The sequence below is a fragment of the Crinia signifera genome, chromosome 12 (assembly GCF_055691185.1).
Source record: "Crinia signifera chromosome 12, ASM5569118v1, whole genome shotgun sequence".
Taxonomy (NCBI): domain Eukaryota; kingdom Metazoa; phylum Chordata; class Amphibia; order Anura; family Myobatrachidae; genus Crinia; species Crinia signifera.
Window position 1 is genome coordinate 4,170,552 of NC_139228.1, and position 22,581 is coordinate 4,193,132.

The 22,581-nt window shown below is 45.8% G+C and overlaps 1 protein-coding gene across 6 annotated transcripts in view; it reads right to left on the reverse strand.

Annotated features, from left to right (window-relative positions):
* Window positions 1–22,581, reverse strand: part of LOC146049768 (angiopoietin-related protein 5-like) — a 104,053-nt gene that overhangs the window by 15,301 nt on the left and 66,171 nt on the right. For 3 of the 6 annotated variants that reach the window (XM_083166383.1, XM_083166384.1, XM_083166382.1), the window contains 4 exons: window positions 22,219–22,243; window positions 20,923–21,014; window positions 17,846–18,031; window positions 16,858–17,290 (listed from right to left, as the gene is read on the reverse strand). In XM_083166383.1, coding sequence (XP_083022509.1) covers window positions 16,989–17,290; window positions 17,846–18,031; window positions 20,923–21,014; window positions 22,219–22,243 — 605 coding nt within the window. In that variant the 3' untranslated portion in view covers window positions 16,858–16,988. Of the gene's footprint in view, window positions 1–8,518; window positions 8,566–16,857; window positions 17,291–17,845; window positions 18,032–18,236; window positions 18,358–20,922; window positions 21,015–22,218; window positions 22,244–22,581 lie in introns of those variants that run through there. The other 3 variants (XM_083166380.1, XM_083166381.1, XM_083166385.1) reach the window with 2 other exon arrangements.

Sequence of the window (22,581 nt, forward strand, 5' to 3'; positions counted from 1 at the left end):
GATCGCTGGTCACAGGAGCTTGCTCCTGTGACCAGCTGATTACCTCTACTGCTCCCCCAGCAGAGGTTCCCATTCATCAGCGACCATCTCTGGTTGCTGATGAAAAGGAGAAACTGAGCAATATATCTCCCCCCGTGTGTACGGGGCTTTACACTTCACATGCACGCGTCCTGTAGAGAGGGGAGACATGATCACTGCTGCTGCTTTCAGACCGCATAACTGGCTTTGACCCTGTATTTGAAAACGTTTCCAAAAACGGGTCTGCCAGGTAAAACCCCTTTCATCCTGCATCTCTTAACATGCCCCACCCCCCTAGGACAGTTTATTAAAACAGGTTTTCCTATGGGGCAGCCATTTTCTGAAAGTCACTTTTTTATAAGCAGCAGGAGCCGGGATCCGCAACGCAGGAGGTACGGGGGTTTCTTAAATACATTGGAGGGGGGGTGTTAGCACTGGGGGGGGTGTTAACCCACGCGCAGGGGGGTAGGCGGGGGGCTCCTGGGGGTGAAGTGCCTATGAATATTTAATGAGCACTCATTACATATTCATTGCACTGGATCCGCTCATTGGCTGGGTCCTAAATACCCTTTCAGACCCGATTTTTATGCCAAAATACCAGGTCTGAAATGGGTAGGACCCTCCAATTGAACCAATTACCATTTTAAAATAGTTAAAAAAAAAGTCTGCAAAACACCGTTTTTTAAGTGCGGTCTGAAAGGGGCATGCCTGATCTCCAAACTTCTCCCAATCAGTGCACAGGAAATAGCCCTGGCTATGCATGATACAACTAAATAGTATTAACACTTGCAGTACCAGGGTACACACACCCCCACCACAACACCATGGACAGAAAACCAAGGGAGGTTTCTGTCCTGGCTGAGCTCAGCAGTGCTGCCTAAATACTCCTGTGCTGGGGGGGGGGGGGAAAGGGCAGTATTCAGACAAAAAATGGCCAAATTAGCTATAGCCCTGGTGGGAGGAAACCCTTGTTGGTTAAACTCTAATAACCTACTGTGTCAGGGACAGACTCCATCTCACATATCCATACAGGTATATATATTAGTGGGCGGCTACAGCGTATATATGCTATGATGTCACTGCCTTATTGTCACATGATCACATTACCTAATACTTTGTGTTTGCAAATCAAAAAGGAACCTTCTTAACTGTTGTGGTACAAAGGGGACGACGTGGAAAGTTTGTATTTAATAATATTTCTACTTCGTATTGATTGTATATTATCTGTACAGCGCTGCGGAATATGTGTGCGCTATATAAGAAACTGTTAATGAATAAATAATATCATTGTGTTCTGCATGGTAAATGTGCCATTCCCATTAATTAGTAAGCGCTATGTTATGTATGTGACTAAGCATTATAGTATTATACTGTGCACAAATTGGGTCATGTGACTTAAGCTGGGTGCATATATATACATCGTCGGGCCATTCTTCCCATCTAGGACGAACGGCCATTAAATTATATAGGTGTGTACGCTGTCCCGATTCCTTCTGTACGATCGATAAACGGCCAAAAATGGTCTTGTCCGTCCATACTCGGTCGGTCGAAGGTTCAGTGCTGTTTAATATTCATCCGACCGGACTTGCCCATATCGGAACAAAAGTGCAGTGTGTACGCTCGTTCCATCGATATGCTGGCCGTTCTTGTGATTATACTGCCAAAGCTGGAACACCCATGTGGGCGTTCCGTAGCTGCATGATCTCTCCTACAGCACAGCATGTAAACAAGAACCGTTCACCTCCAGGGGCCAGACATACGGAAAACTGCTATATGCGGGGTACGCGGCTAATTAGTCAGCCAGGAGGTGACTAGTGCAAACTGCTATATAGACGGGGTACGCGGCTAATTAGTCACCCGGCAGGTGACTAGGGCAAACTGCTATATAGACGGGGTACGCGGCTAATTAGTCAGCCGGCAGGTGACTAGGGCAAACTGCTATATAGACGGGGTACGCGGCTAATTAGTCAGCCGGCAGGTGACTAGGGCAAACTGCTATATAGACGGGGTACGCGGCTAATTAGTCACCCGGCAGGTGACTAGGGCAAACTGCTATATAGACGGGGTACGCGGCTAATTAGTCAGCCGGCAGGTGACTAGGGCAAACTGCTATATAGACGGGGTACGCGGCTAATTAGTCACCCGGCAGGTGACTAGGGCAAACTGCTATATACGGGGTACGCGGCTAATTAGTCACCCGGCAGGTGACTAGGACAAACTGCTATATACGGGGTACGCGGCTAATTAGTCAGCCGGCAGGTGACTAGGGCAAACTGCTATATACAGGGTACGCGGCTAATTAGTCAGCCGGCAGGTGACTAGGGCAAACTGCTATATAGACGGGGTACGCGGCTAATTAGTCAGCCGGCAGGTGACTAGGGCAAACTGCTATATAGACGGGGTACGCGGCTAATTAGTCAGCCGGCAGGTGACTAGGGCAAACTGCTATATACGGGGTACGCGGCTAATTAGTCACCCGGCAGGTGACTAGGACAAACTGCTATATACGGGGTACGCGGCTAATTAGTCAGCCGGCAGGTGACTAGGGCAAACTGCTATATACAGGGTACGCGGCTAATTAGTCAGCCGGCAGGTGACTAGGGCAAACTGCTATATAGATGGGGTACGCGGCTAATTAGTCAGCCGGCAGGTGACTAGGGCAAACTGCTATATAGACGGGGTACGCGGCTAATTAGTCACCCGGCAGGTGACTAGGGCAAACTGCTATATACGGGGTACGCGGCTAATTAGTCACCCGGCAGGTGACTAGGACAAACTGCTATATACGGGGTACGCGGCTAATTAGTCAGCCGGCAGGTGACTAGGGCAAACTGCTATATACAGGGTACGCGGCTAATTAGTCAGCCGGCAGGTGACTAGGGCAAACTGCTATATAGATGGGGTACGCGGCTAATTAGTCAGCCGGCAGGTGACTAGGGCAAACTGCTATATAGACGGGGTACGCGGCTAATTAGTCACCCGGCAGGTGACTAGGGCAAACTGCTATATAGACGGGGTACGCGGCTAATTAGTCAGCCAGCAGGTGACTAGGACAAACTGCTATATACAGGGTACGCGGCTAATTAGTCAGCCAGCAGGTGACTAGGACAAACTGCTATATACAGGGTACGCGGCTAATTAGTCACCCGGCAGGTGACTAGGGCAAACTGCTATATACAGGGTACGCGGCTAATTAGTCACCCGGCAGGTGACTAGGGCAAACTGCTATATAGACGGGGTACGCGGCTAATTAGTCACCCGGCAGGTGACTAGGGCAAACTGCTATATAGACGGGGTACGCGGCTAATAGTCAGCCGGCAGGTGACTAGGGCAAACTGCTATATACAGAATAAAATGTAGCCTTTATTTAAATGTACTTAAAACTGCGAAATATTAAAAAAACATACAAATATTGACAAACAAAGTGAGGTAAGTGCGTGTTTAAAAACAGCACGCGCGGGGCTCCCGTGTCTACTAAATGGTCTCTATGATTTTTTTTTTTTTAACTGCAGCGTTTAAATGATGCTCGGTCATAAATATAGATTCCCCAGGAATGATTCACTTTCTGTTACAATATGGAAACACATTGAAATGTAAATAAACAATGTTTCAGTTTCTGACTGTCAGTTTATACCCCTTTCACATCGCACTTTTAAACGGTAAATTGCCGATTTTTTTTTCATTTTAAAACGTTTAAGCCTGCACTGTGAATGCACCAGAGCCGATTTACCGTTTAAAGTTAACTGGTATTTCGAACCGTGTAAAAAGCAGAGTCCTACACGGTTCCTTGCCCTTTTTTGAGCAATGTGAATGTGTACAATGTGTCTGAAACGGTATTTAAGGCAAACAACACAAGCTACAGAGCAGTGATAGGCTGTCCCCTTTAAAATGACAGGCAATGTTGACACTCTGGCTTGAAACGTGTTCGGGTTGAAACGGTTTGACTGCTATGTTGAATGAGACTTAACCGGTATTTAAAACGGTAATCTGCGGCAATGTTAAGGCTCTGACCCGTTTTAATTACCGTTTTAAAATACCGGTTTTTAAAACGTGTCGGCGATGTGAAAGGGGTATAAGAGTCACATTCCTGTTGAGTCACATTAGTCACTGTTAACCCCCATTAATTCATACAGTCCTAGCTGGCATTTCTGTATAGAAGTTTAGTCACCTTGCCGGCTGACGCATATCCCGTCACTTTTGTTTCGGTTCTGTGCTCACGCCTCTGTTTTGGTATGCCCTTAACCCAGCCCATTGTGATTATTTTGTTTATATCTATCGTGTCAAAAGCCCAAATCAAGCCAGTGTGTACGGTGGTACAATCGTTTTCTTGTGACTGTTTGGACGGGAGTACATCGGACGTCGCAAGTAAAATTGTACGGGTGTGTACGCGTGTATCGGCTGGTGTTTCTGGATGGTCCGTCGCGTCTATGGTCGGTCTAACGGCCACAAGAAAACAGGGATTTTATAGATGTGTACCCAGCTTAAAAAGCCTCCATTACTAATACTCTTTTGGCTGTGTTACTCCAGTAGTACCCTTGCCCATATGCTTCTCTATATTCCTGGCAGAATGGAACATACTAGGGATGGCCATCGGTGCAGACGCCATCGATGGCTGGGTGCAGAATCGCCATCGATAGTGGCAAACTATTTGATGGATAACCATCAATAGTTTTAGCTATCGATGGTCATCCATTATATTTCAAAAGAAAAATAGTCTGGTGCTTTATATCAAATAGAACACAACTTAAAATTAATTAGGCAAATACCCAAAACAGGGTTTACTCCTACAACCGACTGGGAGGGGAGGTGCTCAGACTCCTCAAGACAAGATACAAAACAGACAACACAACACAAAACTGCGCAAGGGTCGGGGTATTGATTACATAGGAGACATTGGATATTTATTACCTTCAGTGTTGACATGGAGTATGGGACCCTTTCCTCCCAGCTGCTGGTACTGAATTACCGATGGTATTCAGCTTTATCCAGAGCTTTTTTGGGGGGTGTAAAATACAGGTGCCGTGTCCACTTCAGAATCTTATTGATGGATGAGGTATAGACTGAAAGCCTATAACCTGATTGCTTTGAGAAAGACGCTGAGAGCATAAAGCAGGCGGGGAAACGCGTCAGAAACATCAGAATTCCAACACCTTTCAGTCTATACCTCATCCATCAATAAGATCCTGAAGTGGACACGGCACCTGTATTGTAAGGGGGGGCGTGGATCGCCCGCCTCCCCCCTGCAGGCTCTCTGCGCTCGCCACACATCCCCGGTCAGCAACTGCCTCTCCCCCTTACCTCCTGCCTCTCTTTATCACCCTTTCCTCCTCACTTCCTGCCTCTATCCATAACCTTTTGCCTCTCCCCATCACCCTATCCCCCACACCTACTGCCTCTTTCAATAACCTTCTGCCTCTCCCTGGCACCCTTTTTCTCTCACTTTCCCCCATGCCCTGTCATCCACTGCCTCTCCCCATCGCCATCTACCTCTCCATCACACTTGCCTTGTCATCCTCTGCCTCTCTCGATCATCCTTTTTCTCTCCCTCTCACCCACTGCCTCTTCCCTCACCCTCTACATCACACTTGCCCTGTCATCTACTGCCTCTCCTCATCACCCTCTATTTTGCCTGGTCATCCATTACCTCTGGCCTATGTATGCACTGAAACTGCTGCAACTGGGTTTTATCCTGAATGTCCCATACACCCTGAGGGAAGGCAAGCCTGTACTTATATAAGTGTGGTCATATACAGGAGCTTTAAGTCTATGATGGGAGGTCACACACAAGTAGTCTCCTCCCTTATGACGCCACTGTAATGTGTTTGATTTGTGTACTGTGACATTGGTCAATGTATATAAACCCGAGCCGCAGAGACTCAGGTGACTGACTCGTTGGCCGCAGACATGAAAACTGGTGTATTCATGCAACTCCGAATTAGTGACCTTGTGAGGGCACCGCACACTACCTGCTCCACACAGACACATGATCTGAGCACAGTACTGGCAGACCAGTGATTACAGCACCGCACACTACCTGCTCCACACAGACACATGATCTGAGCACAGTACTGGCAGACCAGTGATTACAGCACTGCACACTACCTGCTCCACACAGACACATGATCTGAGCACAGTACTAGCAGACCAGTGATTACAGCACCGCACACTACCTGCTCCACACAGACACATGATCTGAGCACATTACTGGCAGACCAGTGATTACAGCACCGCACACTACCTGCTCCACACAGACACATGATCTGAGCACAGTACTGGCAGCCTAGTGATTACAGCACCGCACACTACCTGCTCCACACAGACACATGATCTGAACACAGTACTGGCAGACCAGCGATTACAGCGCAGCACACTACCTGATCCACAGAGACAGGTCATCTGAGCACAGTACCAGGACACCGCTGACTACAGCGCCACACACTACCTGCTCCACACAGACACATGATCTGAGCACAGTACCGGCAGATCAGTGATTACAGCACCGCACACTACCTGCTCAGCACAGACACATGATCTGAGCACAGTACCAGGACACCGCTGACTACAGCGCTGCACACTACCTGCTCCGCACAGACACATGATCTGAGAACAGTACCAGGACACTGCTGAATACAGCGCGGCACACTACATGCTCCACACAGACACGTGATCTGAGCACAATACCAGGAGACCAGTGATTTACAGCGCAGCACACAACCTGCTCCGCACAGACACGTGAACTGAGCATAGTACCATACCTCCCTACATGACCCTCTCCAGGAGGGACACAATGCTCTGTTTCTGGACTTCCCTCTTAATTTATGATTGCCCTCACCTGTGGGGAAACACCTTTCTTAAGGTGCCCACAGACGCTACAATTGTACTGTGCTATGCGTTTTTGACTGTACAATGGTTCTATACAATTTTTCTTCCAGCTTGCTATGAGATGTGCACTTGGATGCATGCGATGAACCCATGTTTGTAATGTTAAATTTCAGATGTAGTCTAAAAAGTACGTGCAGCACGTACAATGTGACATACAATATCGGGCTCCCGGGAACGCGCATCGCACAAGCCCATAAACACCATCCAATAATTGTACATAAGATGCAATTTGTGCTTAAAAAGTACAAAACGCATTCGATAATTGATGCGTCTGTGGGCACCTTTACCCATTTGAGAAGAAAAAAAGGGGGGGGGGGGGACAGTAGAGAAAAAAATGGGTGCACACTGCAGATATCTATATTGGGCGTCCAACTGATATATATTCGCTTAAAATTTAACTTTTAATGTATGCAATAATTAAAAAAGATGTGTATTAATTACACTATCTTATTAGTATAGAGTGCAAAAAGTTTAGAAAAGAGTGATTAAAAGAGTCGGGATGTGGATGCTATTTTATAAGATCCACTTCATCGGCACTTACTGCAACCAATGGGAGGAGATACAAGATATCTTACAAAAACATTGGAAGGTCTCCTCACTGATGAGAAACTAGCATCCCAAATAGGGACCAGAGAGGAAATCGGCCAATCTGAAGGATAAACTAGTGAGTAGTCATTTCATTAACAAAACACCGAAAGACTTAGCGGATGGAAGCTACACTTGCGGCAAATGCAGAGCCTGCGAGTACATGCAGAAAACAAAAACATATCAGGACAGATATGGAAAAACAAATGAAATCAAGGGTTACATCAACTGTGACACGATGGGTGTCATATACTGCTTACAATGTAGCTGTCCCAAGAAATACATAGGCATGACCAGCAGAAAACTGAAGGTACGGGTTTTAGAACATATTAACAACATCAGAAACGCAAAAAAAGATTGCGCAAATTTTACACAACTTACCAGTGTGGCACGACACTTCGAAAACCAACATAACTGCAATCCAGGCCAACTGAAAGCCTTTGGTTTAGAGAAAATCAAAATGGGAATAAGGGGAGGAAATGCAGCACAAGAACTGGCGAAGAGAGAAACTAGAATGATCTTTCAGATGGACACCATCATACCAAAAGGCATGAATGAGAACAACAACTTCATGACCTATTTGGAGTTATGCAGCCCACACACGCGCCGATGCGATGCTGTACGATGGGGTGCGAGCTCCCGCGGCACTCCATCGTACAGTACAAAAAGTATGTGCTGCACATACTTTTTGTACTAGCTTTTTCTAGCACAGCATCGCATCGCATGCACATCGTATGCACAAGGCATACGATGCAATGCTATGTGTGCTAGTTAAGCCCACAACGCACGCTGGAATCGGTGCGTGTGTGGGCTGCATAATAGAAGATCTTCTCTAAGAAATTCTAACGCGGAGAGTTATATATACAAGAAAAATCAATGACCCTAAAAACCAAGAAAAGAGAAGAGAGTAGAAGAAAAAGAACAAAGAGAATCCACTAACATTGAAGAAGAACAAGTAACAGGATAAGGAGACAAATAACCACAAAAGAGACAATTAAAGAAAAAAGTAAAGAGAAATATAATTAACACTTACCCTTGGAACGATGATGGGAGACTCGAGAGAAGGGTGAAGAGAGAGCCCTAGAAAGAAAAAAAGAGAAAAATAGATTATTCATAATATAAGGAAATAAACATACGGCACAAATAAGGCAGTGGTTCCCAAACTGTGTGCCGCGGCACCCTGGGGTGCCTTGGGGAACTTGCAGGGGTGCCCTGAGTTGATGGTCCAGGGCCAATTCAAGTTATTTATATCTAATATAATAGTCAAATTATGGACAAACAGAAGTACATTTTGTCCATTACCACATAACTGATCCTAAAGGTGAGATATAAACACAATTTATTTAATTTAATATTCGTTTCTGACTTTAACAATGAGAAACCTTTAGCCTAGGGGTGCCGCGAAAAAAATTCTGATGCTTTGGGGTGCCGTGAGTCAAAAAAGTTTGGGAACCCCTGAAATAAGGAATAACCAAGAACTAAACAATGAAAAATAACGGAACACAAGAATGACTGATATCCATTATATCCAAAACACAGACCAGTATTTTCCTTGGTAGCACCTATATGAGACACTTAAATTTCACTTTAAATATTTACCTATTTATTTATTTAATATATTTATCACCATTAGAGATAAGGACTTTCCCTACCTCCTTACATTCTACATTCACCTATCACTTACGGTTAAACCACGGAAAAAACATAAGTAATAGATAATAAATAGGAAAGTAACTACAATATTGTAGACAAGAAAATATGCCCCTAGAACAATCGGTCACTCACGAGAAAAATATAGGGCAACATTATGATATTAGAATGAGCACAGATCACTACATTTATTCACAAATTAATTAAGGAAATGGAATCACATATAATTAATTAATACTATGAAATCTCAGGCAGGGATTTATTTATAAAACATCCTTCATACCAGTGGCATCAATACTAATCACTGGACGGTCCCAAAGAATTAAAACACAATGTAATACAGTACAATATAATTAGAAGAATTATGTTGGTAACAGTTTCTTGTAGAAACTAAGAAAGGAAATAAACAGCTAAGAATACACCATATGAATTAAACCTAAAGAGTCTGATAGGAAACCTCCTCTGAGAGAAAACAAGAGGAGAAGAACAATAATAATGTGATAACAATGGAAAATTAACATTTCATACCTCAAAAATTAAAAAAATATATAAAATAATAAAGTAAATAAAAAAACATATATTAAAAAATTAAATAATAATAATAAAAAATATAGAAAATAAAAAATATTAAAAATAAGAAGAATAACTAAAATAGAAACGAGAATGGAAAGTTGTATATACAAAAAAAGGAAAAAAACACACAGAAAAATGAATAAAGATTATGATATAAATACAAAAATTTCATAAATGGAATAAAGATATCAATTGATGAATAGAGGTGGATTAAATATCGAAATGAAGAGATGGAATTGATCTCACTAGGGGCAGATTTATTAAGCTTGGAGAAGAGATAAACTGGAGATAAAGAGGAGAAAAGGTAAAAGGAGATAACGCACCAGCCAATCAGCTCCCAACTGTCTTTTTCAAACACAGCTGATTGGCTGGTGCGTTATTTCCTTTTACCTTTTCTCCTCTTTATCTCCAGTTTATCTCTTCTCCAAGCTTAATAAATCTGCCCCTCAGATCCTTCCCTACTGTGTATCTAATACCCCTTTTACACCGCCGAAAAATCCGGGTCAGCGGTGGGTCAGACTCGGATCCTCGGCGGTGTAAATGGGGGGTATCCCGTGTCCATTTACACGGGTCCTCTACCCAGGTCCTGACCTGGGTTGAACCCGGATGGGACCCGTGTAAATGGCGGTGTAAATGGTCCCGCTGCGGGTCCAGGCACCCGCAGCGCTGGGGAAGCTGTCCCCAGGTGCTGCGGGAGGAGGGGGGTCCCTGCGGCTACTGAGGGGAGATGGGGTATCTGTCAGCGGCCAGCCTGACACGGCGCTGCCACTGCTGTATCTCACCCCGGCGGCCGGTCCTTGCGGCGGATGGACAGTCAGTGTCGGCGGTCCCTCTGGCGCAGGGGAAATAGTACTATCTCCCCTGCGCCAGAGGAACCGCCGACACTGACTGTCCATCCGCCGCAAGGACCGGCCGACGGGGGGAGATACAGCAGCGGCAGCGACGGCAATCATAGTGTCAGGCTGACAGGTACCCCCTCTCCCCTCAGCAGCCGCAGGGACCCCCCTCCTCCTCACAGCACCCGGGGACAGCTTCCCCCCTCTACCCCCACAGCACCCGGGGACAGCTTCCCCCCTCTACCCCCACAGCACCCGGGGACAGCTTCCCCCCTCTACCCCCTCCAAGCTATATAGATATATCTATATATATCTCTATCTCTATCAACAAGGAAAGGCAGGGCTGACCCAGGTTCAGTGTAAATGGTGCAGACCCAGGTCGAAGTGCTGTGTAAATGCAGTATAAAGCAGGGTCAGACCCTGGAAACTGCAGCGTTCAAAGACCAGGGTCGGACCGGGGTTTTTTGGTGTAAAAGGGGTATAATAAAACGGTTTCAGACCACACTATTAAGCCAATACCGCATTCCCAATATCAGGGGAAACGGGCAGCGCTCATAAGCTGTATGAGATGAGCGGCTGCAGCGCTAAATAATAAATAATATATAACAGCGATCTCTAATCCTCTCCTAATGTGTACCTAACAAAATAATTGTCCCAGACCCCACTGTCACGCTGGTAACATATTCCCAATATCAGGGGAAGAGGCCAGCGTCCGCACATTGCACGTGGTAAAATACTATAACGATCCCTAACAGCTTGCAGTTACAGATAAATATAACAGAAGATAATATATACCAATCATATGAAGGGGTATTAACAATAACAAATATACACAATAAATACCACATTGTGATTGCATACAAAATTGCATGAAGTGGGATTGTACAGTGTGTACTGTTAACATCTGACAGTGTGCTGTCTGTTAGTAATACTAACCTCAGAGAAAGCGACCAATATTTAGGATACAGGGACTATCACACAAATCGCATTAGAAGGGATTGGATGGTGTGTATCACCAGTGTACCATAAAAACATATAAAATAAGGTACATATAAATTATAAGAAGAGAGTTTGGACAGTGTAGATTACAAATGTACTGTGAACATCCAAAAGTGATTATATATTGATCACAAGAAGGGAGATTGGATAGTGTATATTACCAACACCCAGCAGTAACCTGCTGGTTATAGCCTATGAATCAGAAATGTTAAACAGCTAAACGAACAGTCACTTGTATAAAGGCAGCAATAATACGACACCACTGGAACTGCAGAATACACTGACAACTACAGTGACTGCCAAGTAACAAAGAATATAAAATAAAGACCGTTTGAAACTACACAAGAAATATTGCTTAAATACGCTAAAATAATAAATGAATGAGAAAAATACCATAGAAACAACATGCAGGCACTGATCCTATAAAATCAATATAATCACCGTATAAGAACAGAGAAGCTGCGACACAACTTGGATACACATATTGAAGGGCAGACAGTGGAAGGTGGGAACTGCTGAAAGAGAGCTGGCATCGGATTAAAAGTGGAATCTAATTGTGTCCAAAAATCATAAATAAGTAGCCTTGAAGATAAGGGCAACATTGTAGCAGAATACTATCCATATAGCAGCAATAGTCAAATGTGAACTACTGTATAGTAGGAACAGACAGTTACAACATCAAAGACAGAACCTAACAAATATACAAAGTAGCATTCTCCTCTAAGTGATAAGCCCTGTATACATGCTTAGATTTGCTTTAGATTTGATGTTAGATTCGATTTTCTATTAGATCTGGCATTGGATCTTCCCATTAGATTTGGCATTAGATCTGTACTTTTGCATTCGATTCGATTTCGATTTCACAATGTAGGCACAATGTACTCATTCCATTTACTGGATCGAATTGAGATTTCCTTGGCTGCATAGAAGATTTTTGTGTTCGATTTGGTGAAAACGGGAGCGCGCATCGAATCGAAAGCAGATCGAAAGTGACACAAATCCATTCGATTTCGATTAGGATTCGATTTGAATTTGCTTCTATAAGCAAAATCGAATCGAAAACAGGCAAAAATCTAAGCGTGTGTACAGGGCTTTAGGGAGAGCAGGAGGTAATCTAACAGACACAAAATAGCATCCACATCCCGACTCTTTTAATCACTCTTTTCTAAACTTTTTGCACTCTATACTATTGTTCTAATAAGATAGTGTAATACACATCTTTTTTAATTATTGCATACATTAAAAGTTAAATTTTAAGCGAATATATATCAGTTGGACGCCCAATATAGATATCTGCAGTGTGCACCCATTTTTTTTTTCTCTACTGTCCCCCCCCCCCCCCCCATTTTTTTCTTCTCATATACTAATATATTAGAGAAGGGTAGCACCACCTCTCTTTTTCAAATAGACAAATTAGTCAACATCCAAAGAAATAGAGTATAGAATATCCAAGAGATAGCAAACACAACGTAAAAAGGCGAACATAAGGACCTTTCAGTGCGGAATAAATCCTTTTTCCCCCTCCCTTTATCCTCATTGACCTTTACCCATTTACCTGTTTAAAACAGGTGACAGCAATCATACATTAAGAGGGAAGTCCAGAAACAGAGCAATGTGTCCCTCCTGGAGAGGGTCATGTTGGGAGGTATGTAGTACCAGCAGACCAGTGATTACAGCACCGCACACTACATGCTCCACACAGACATAACACAGGCAGTGACAGTGCAGCTATACAGTACTTGGCATGGCATGTATACTTGGCAGAGACAGTGCAGCTATACAGTATTTGGCATGGCATGTATACTTGGCAGTGACAGTGCAGCTATACCTGATGCATGACAGGACATCCTTGGCGTAGCAGCTACCAGCAGGTCCAGACACAGGCTCCAGGCATAGACATTACTGAGCAAGTCCTGAGTGCTGGACTCAGGTGTGACCCATGCTGGTAATTGCATCATTAATTACCTGACACCTGGGCACAGAACAGAGCCAGGACAGCAGCTCAGAAACAGGAACTCTGCTGGCCCCTGCTGGTGGTGGGGAATATTGCTCTGTTGCCTGTAAGGACATATCAGTAACTAGTAAGCACAAAGCAAATGCTTCGAAAACTTTTGATTGTTCATGAGTGATTGAAAAAGATGGCAGTGTTTCAGAGCTACACGGATACTAGACATATATACAGTATATAGATGTTACTATTGGTGAGCCATTTAGAGCTGGGACGCTGTTATTTATATAGGTTCGATTTCTAGGTGTGTGTGTGTGTGTGTGTGTGTGTGTGTGTCTACTGCAAGGATGGGAAACTTTGATCTCCTGCTGTTGTTGAACTACACATCCCAGAATGCCCTGCTACAGTTTTATCATGGAAAATAGCAAAACTGGGCATGCTGGGCTGTGTAGTTCAACAACAGCTGGAGGACAATCTCTGGTTTATTGGAGACTTCCAGATTTGTTTTGTGACTTTAATTTACATGTTTCTGTATATAAGATTAATATAATATATTAGTTCTAAAGAAAGCAGATTCTGCAGCCAGTCCAAAGATTTAATCCAGGAACCGCATCTTAGCTGAGCGCAGAGAACCCACCACACAACTGAGCATCTCCTGAGACTATTACCTACATCACCCGGCAGCCAGGGGGACAATTACATGTATTACACACAACGCTGGTCCTGGGACTCAAACCGGGGACCTCACTGTAACTGTGTGCAGGGAACTAGTGCACAGAGCCACCACACAACTGAGAATACCCTTAGACTATTACCTATATCCAGGGCTATTTTTCAGCAGGCTCCAGCAGGAACTGAGGCCCTTATTCTAGTTCACTGTTTCTGACACAATATTTCTTAGATGGACAAAACCATGTGCACTGCAGGTGAGGCAGGTGTAAAACCCCACCCAAATCTAATTATCTCTGCACAAGTAACACCTGCCTCACCTGCAGTGCACATGGTTTTGTCCATCTAAGAAATATTTTGTCAGAAAGAGTGAACTAGAATAAGGGCCTCAGTTCCTGCTGGAGCCTGCTGAAAAATAGCCCTGCCTAGATCACCCGGCAGCCAGGGGGAAAATGACACGTATTATAAACAACGCTGGTGCTGGGATTCAAACCAGGGACCTCTCAAACCCCTGTACTAACAATCCATCACATTACCCTAGTAACAATTGTACTGTATGTGGTCCCTGCACCTTCCTATCATTATACAACCATTCCACCAAGGTTACACAAGGTGGATTCCAATCCATCCATAACATCTACAGTCATTTAGGTCTTTACATTGAATTACTAATGTAAAATGTTAATTATAACAATACAGTTATACAGTTCTGTCTGTTATATAGTACCATCATTTGCTGATAATGTCAATAATTTATATTAGGGGGTTTTGTAATAACTCTAAGAGAATTGAAAATGCACATTTTCCGTTAATTATTGCGTTTAATAATCGTCGGTTGTACTTGTAGAGTAATTTGAAAAAAAAAAGAAGATATCAAAAAATATCCAGAGTAAAAGGTAACGACTCCGGTCTAAACAGAAGCGAGCAATACTAAATGTGGCAGAAATCTCTATCGATGACAAATATATTTGCGCTGTTACATGTTAGCGCTGACAGATTTCTTTCATTGATGACAATCTCGTGTACTTTCGGTGTGTGAATTACATTTTATTATCAACTACTCTTAAGGGTTCAATTTACTTGGAGGGGGAGGAGGGGGTCCCAAATTATATTTTTGCACCTGGGCTCACCACCCACAGGTTCTGCCACTGCGTTCCCGTAATGTATTCGCTCCTATGTACATTCTCACTATTGGCTACACACACACTACCTATAGAATGATCTTGTTCACCTTCATGCAGAAACCCACATTATTAAACTACTGTAGACTTACACTGTGACACAATAAATCATTTATAACCTACAAATACACAACAGCTATTACACTGGAAACATATTATTACTATAATATGGCTATCTTCCCCACATCCATCGTCCTCCCCTCCATCTATCATCCTCCCCTCCCCCATCCTCCCCTCCATCTATCATTCTCCCCTCCCCCATCCTCCCCTCCATCTATCATTCTCCCCTCCCCCATCCTCCCCTCCATCTATCATCCTCCCCTCCATCTCTCATCCTTCCCTCCCCCATCCTACCCTCCATCTATCATCCTCCCCTCCACCTATCATCCTCCCCTCCCCTATCCTCCCCTCCATCTATCATCCTCCCCTCCCCATCCTACCCTCCATCTATCATCCTCCCCCATACTCCCCTCCCCCATCCTCCCCTCCATCTATCATCCTCCCCTCCATCTATCATCCTCCCCTACATCTATCATCCTCCCCTACATCTATCATCTTACCCTCCCCCATCCTCCTCTCCATCTATCATCCTCCCCTCCATCTATCATCCTCCCCTCCCCCATCCTCCCCTCCCCCATCCTCCCCTCCATCTATCATCCTCCCCTCCCCCATCCTCCCCTCCATCTATCAGCCTCCCCTCCCCCATCTTCCCCTCCATCTATCATCCTCCCCTCCCCCATCCTCCCCTCCATCTATCATCCTCCCCTCCATCTATCATCCTCCCCTCCCCCATCCTCCCCTCCATCTATCATCCTCCCCGCCATCTATCATCCTCCCCTCCCCCATCCTCCCCTCCATCTATCATCCTCCCCTCCATCTATCATCCTCCCCTCCATCTATCATCCTCCCCTCCATCTATCATCCTCCCCTCCCCCATCCTCCCCTCCATCTATCATCCTCCCCTCCGCCATCCTCCCCGCCATCTATCATCCTCCCCTCCCCCATCCTCCCCTCCATCTATCATCCTCCCCTCCCCCATCCTCCCCTCCATCTATCATCCTCCCCGCCATCTATCATCCTCCCCTCCCCCATCCTCCCCTCCATCTATCATCCTCCCCTCCCCCATCCTCCCCTCCATCTATCATCCTCCCCTCCCCCATCCTCCCCTCCATCTATCATCCTCCCCTCCCCCATCCTCCCCTCCATCTATCATCCTCCCCTCCCCCATCCTCCCCTCCATCTATCATCCTACCCTCCATCTATCATCCTCCCCTCCATCTATCATCCTCCCCTCCCCCATCCTCCCCTCCATCTATCATCCTCCCCTCCCCCATCCTCCTCCCCTCCATCTATCATCCTCCCCTCCCCCATCCTCCCCTCCATCTATCATCCTCCCCTCCCCCATCCTCCCCTCCATCCATCATCCTCCCCCATCCTCCCCTCCATCTATCATCCTCCCCTCCCCCATCCTACCATCCTAACAGTATTGTTAAAAAAAAGATGAAACAACTTTGCTTCTGCATAAAAACACTTTATTCAATCCAGAGAATGTCCCAGAATAAACATGAAAACCAGGCGTTACAAAGTATACACAGGATACATACAGAGTGTGATACATGGAGATATTTGTACCCATACATCGTCCAGCTACTTGTAAATCAGATACATCTCGCTGAATCTCAGGGACTCGTTGGGCCTCCACGTCGGCCAAGACACTGAAGATGCCCAATATTTATTGTCCTTTGGGCTGTGCCATTCGCCATTCAGGTTTGCTGACCCGCAGGCGTTAAACCACCATCCAGACTTTTGATAGTAACTGCAGCTCGGATACAAGATGTCACCGATGGAACACAGTGGGTTACATTGGTCATGAGGTTGATCCACCGTGCTGAAATAGCTGCCGTTCTGACTGCTGGCTTTGGTCCCGATATTCCCACGGAAGCCGTCTCCTGTGGTGTGAGGAATACAACACAACAGGTGAGATGTAGGGAGCACAGTGGGGTTACAGGGCATTGTATGTGAGGGTGAGGAGTCTGAAGAGGATAATGGAGGGGAGCCAGTGCAGGGTTTGCTAAGGTACACATATATACAATCGTCGTTCTGGGTCGAACGGCCGTAAATAGCCCAAATCGAGAGAGTGTGTACGGTGGTACAATCTTTTTCTTGCGACTGTTTGGACGGGAGTACATTGGACGTTGCAAGTAAAATTGTACAGGTGTGTACGCGCATATCGGCAGGTTTTTGTGGACTGTCCGACGGGTCTATGGTCGGTCGAACGGTCGCAAGAAAACAGGGATTGTGTATATATATATATATGTACCCAGAGCGGAGGTGGATGTGGAGCTGTGGGAACAGATTGTGTGTGTGTGTGTGTGTGTGTGGGGGGGGGGGTTTGGGGTGGGGGGGGTGGGATGGGGTGAGGAGAAAGTTGCGGTAGTAAGGTCCGCTTCTACATATTCTGATATGATTGTAATCATGAACGCCGTAACCCTGTGGCCACTCACCCGCCGTGCCCGAGTAGTTTCCCGCTGAGAGCTGGTAGAAGTGATTTGCGTCCCCAACACTGAAGGTACTGTACTCTGCATAAGCGACGTTGCTGGCGGAGTCCCCAAGGCTGATGTGCAGGGTGCAGGGTCTGTGCTCCTGATGTGTCAGACGATAAATGTATTGGAGACCCAGCCATTGTTCTCCTATACCAACAACATACATAAGAGATGGAATCCAGTATTCAGGAGAAGCTGTATGAAAGCTGTTCTACAGATGCAAATAACGGCGTCTGATTGGTTGTCAGGTAACACCTTCAACCAATGATCAGAGCTGTCCCTCAGGTGCAAAAATAGATACACCTGTCATGTGTGCCCCTCTTGCTACATGAACCAATCAGAAGCCATTTACCTCCAAGCCTTCCAAAACCCTTTTCATAGTTTGTCCACTTTTTGTTAAAGGACAGCCCATCCCCTCCATTGTGTTTCTGTATAAGGGTCCAACCTCCGGTCGCGGTCATTTCACAGAACACCTGCAGGGGGAGCACAATGTGTGTAAGTTTATTACTTTAACACCAATAGATAATGTCCAAGCATTACCACACAGGGAACACAGTGATGGAGGGAAGAACAGAGCTCTGCATTACAGATTCATGTGAACAGAATCATTAGCATTAGCCGTAACTCACTCATTTAAAACATCTGTTCTTTGTGTTAGAGCAGGGGTGTCCAAACTTTTTGCGACGAGGGCCAGATTTGGTGAAGTGTAAATGTGGGGGGCCGACCATTCAGCCTGACATTCTTTGAATCATTAATCACATCAGAATTGTCCCCACTCTGCCCCCATTCACTGTATGTCCCCCAGCCTGCCCCCATTCACTGTATGTCCCCCAGCCTGCCCCTCCTTCACTGTATGTTCCCCACTCTGCACCCATTCACTCTGTCCCCCAGCCTGCCCCCTTCTCTTAATGTCCATCAGGGCATCCATTCATTGTATGTCCCCAAGCCTGACCCTCCTTCAATGTATGACTCCCATTCACTGTATGACCCCCATTCACTATGTAACCCACTCTGCCCCCATTCACTGTGTGTCCCCCAGCCTGCCCCTGCTCCCCTTTCTCTGAAAGGCAATCACTGCCTCCATTCACTGTATGTCCCTCAGCCTGACCCTCCTTCACTGTATGTCCCCCCACTCTGCCCCTCCCTTCTCTGTATGTTTCCCAGCCCCTTGTGTGAGTCAGAGGAAGGAGAGGCAAAGCAGGCACTGCAAGGACAGGAGATGCTTGGGCTCCCACTGCTACCCTCCTACACTCTGCATGTTACGGGAGCAAGCTTCCCCCTTCATGCTACCCTCCCCAAACACTGCTGTCACTGTGATTGTGGAGTAGGGTGATATACGATTGCAGCAGCAGGGGTAGGACGCCAAACACATCTGACTGTGGCGGCCGGCACCTCCTCACTGCAGCAGACAGCAAGGTAAAGGCACGCACGCTGGGGCCCCACCTTTAGTGTCCTGTGCTGTGCTTCCCACATCTGATGCTCTGCCCGCTTCCAGCTGGAAGCTGCGGGCCGCTTGAAATGACAGCACGGGCCACAATTGGCCCCCGGGCCTGACTTTGGACATGCCTGTGTTAGAGGTAGACGATGGCAAGACAATGCTGGCATGTACTGGCATTAGAAGGGATCACTGTTGGGAACAGTGAGGGTTCCAAAGGGCGCAGAACTCTAGACCCAAGGACTGCCAAGGCCAGTAGTGCACGTAGGGGGGGGTTCTGAGTACCCAGAAACCCCCCAGGACTCTAAGGGCCCTAGACTGAAAGCTGAGGGTCCCCTCTTTCCACGGGTACAAGAATTTTAAAAATCGGCCCTTGGGAACCGGAGATATCTGACTTCAAAGGAGTGGTCCCCATCCAAGCCTGTTAATTATTCTTCCCAGTCAGATATTTCAGGTTCTCTCTGACTTAGAGTTTTTCTGAGGGTATATTCCAAAAGCTGGGACTCTCCCCCTTTAAGGGACACTAGGAGCTTGTCTCTACTGTTCCCAGAACCAGAGATATCAGCCTTCCAGCAGCTGGTTACTGCTCCAGCTCCACACACCTGGTATGTGGTTTTATATCCTCATTGGCAGATTACTCTGCCTCCTGAACTCTGATCCCCTAGTCCCCAATACCATTTGGTAGGTGGGATTCTCTAGTTTTTAATTCCATTATAATCTAAGAAATCTATTTCTGGGAACTGGAGATATCTGCAGTCAAGCAAGCTGTCCTCCCACCAGAGAATTATGAATAATAAGCCCACTCCACTATACACCCCTCCTCTGCATATTAAACATCCTCTACCACCCTGGAAGTTATGTATCAGGGCCCCTTCATTCAGCCCAATGCCCCCTTCTCCCACCCCATCTCCCACCATCTGTGCAGTAAAGGGATAATTAGTGGAATTACTGATCCAGGCTCTACATGCTGGAAAAGAAATGGAGGAGGCGCACACCGTGAGTATAGTATAACACTTTTACTAAAAATAACAAGCTCACGTACACTTACAGTAGGTTTTAAAATATGAACATATTAATTGTCACCAGTGTATCCACAGCGGTAACTGGCACCCGGGCTAGCAGCAAGCCGACTCTCTCTCTTGGTGGGGAGCAGCAGCACGTTGTCACCAGGATCAACAGACCAGACCACCGGGCTTCCAGCGTCACTGCAAACACACGCCCTCAACGCGTTTCGTCACTTGCGGACTTCGAAGTCCGCAAGTGACGAAACACGCGTGTGTGTAGTGATTATACTATACTCACGGTGTGCGCCTCCTCCATTTCTTTTCCATGAAAAATTCCCTGGTGACTGGAGACAGTTAACCCCCTGGAGAAAAGGCTGCACTGCACTCTAAAGGCATTTGGAAATCTTGTTATATATATATATATATATATATGTGTGTTTATGTATGTAATGTATGCATGTGTATGTATGCACTGTATGTAAATATGTGTGTAGTGTGTGTGTGTGTATATATACAGTACTGTAGATGATTTTGGACCATGGAGTGTAATAATTCCCCTGCACCTCTGATGGTCACACAGGCTTTGTGGATGGTCTCACCTGAAATGAGGATTTTGCACCTTCTGGTTTTATTGTGTAGATTCCACTGGTTGCGTTTCTGTTTCTTACCCAGATATGTGAACAGTCGTATCCTATGGAACAAGGTAACAGTAACGTTGGTCTAGTACCGAGTCATAGCTGTGTCCTTCCATACTGACTGTCATGGCTACACAGGTGCATTGAAACGACAGAATGAACCATAGACAGCTACAGAGATATACAGATGTGACATGGGGCCTTATTCTAGTTCACTCTTTCTGACAAAATCCTTCTTAGATGGACAGAACCATGGGCCTTATTCTGGTCGGTGTGGTCGGATGCGTATATGCGGACAGGACTGAGCGTCCTGAGCCACGCCTTCTGTACGTCCGAATGCGGTAAGCCGCTGACCGCACGGAGCACGAGTGGATTTCTCATGTATACACCTCCTCCATCTCTGGGAACCTCCCCCATCATTGCATGGTCGCAGACCATCGAATGCAGGACCGAGTGCTCAGGACGACTCGGGCATTTCTCCGTGCAAAAGCAGGGATCTGGGCGGGCAGCTGACATCCGGCAATGTCATATGTCCGCCCCCTACACGTGCGTCACGGCCGCATTACCATACGTACGCCCAGCGTTTTCATGGGAACGCCCATGAAACGCGGGGCGTATGCATATGTTAATGAGGCCAAACAGCCCTTCACGCCCCTCTCCTCCCCCTGTTCGTAGTGTAGAAAATTCATGCGGTATTTGGACGTGGCTGCCATTCGCACATGCGCAAACATCGGAGGACCGACCGCACGCGGACAGAACCGCACCAACCAGAATAAGGCCCCATGTGCACTAACTTGTGCAGAGAGAATTAGATTTGGGTGAGTTATTTTGTTTCTGTGCAGGGTAAATACTGGCTGCTTTATTTTTACACTGGAATATAGATCTCACTTTGAAGTAAAAACCCACCCAAATCTAACTTTCTGCACAAGTAACATCTACCCCACCTGCAGTGCACATGGTTTTGTCCATCTACAGTAAGAAGGATTTTGTCAGCCCCCGAATAAAAAGATGCTACATAAAGGAGAAGTAGAATGTGATTGGTTGCTAGGGGCAACATCTTCCCTTCTATAAACCCGCAGTTAAGTAAATATACCCTTGGGATATTGCTTGGTAGGAGTAATTATAGTCCATAGTCTATTGGGGCAAGGGAAAATGAGAGAGAACAGGAGAGAGAACAGGAGAGAGAGAGAGAGAGAGAGATACTGGATTTTGAATCTATCTATCTATTATTGCAGATTACTATTAAATCGATTTTGTTACCTTGCGCTTTCTGTATTTGCGGGGGCTGTAGAATGAAAAGCACCATATGTTATTATACTAGTTACACAACTGTCATATCTGCAGCTACCACTATACACTTACAGTAGCCCCATCGTGATATACAGTATGTGCTATGTATCACCGCTATACACTTACAGTAGCCCCACCGTGATATACAGTATGTGCTATGTATCACCGCTATACACTTACAGTAGCCCCACCGTGATCTACAGTATGTGCTATGTATCACCGCTATACACTTACAGTAGCCCCACCGTGATATACAGTATGTGCTATGTATCACCGCTATACACTTACAGTAGCCCCACCGTGATATACAGTATGTGCTATGTATCACCGCTA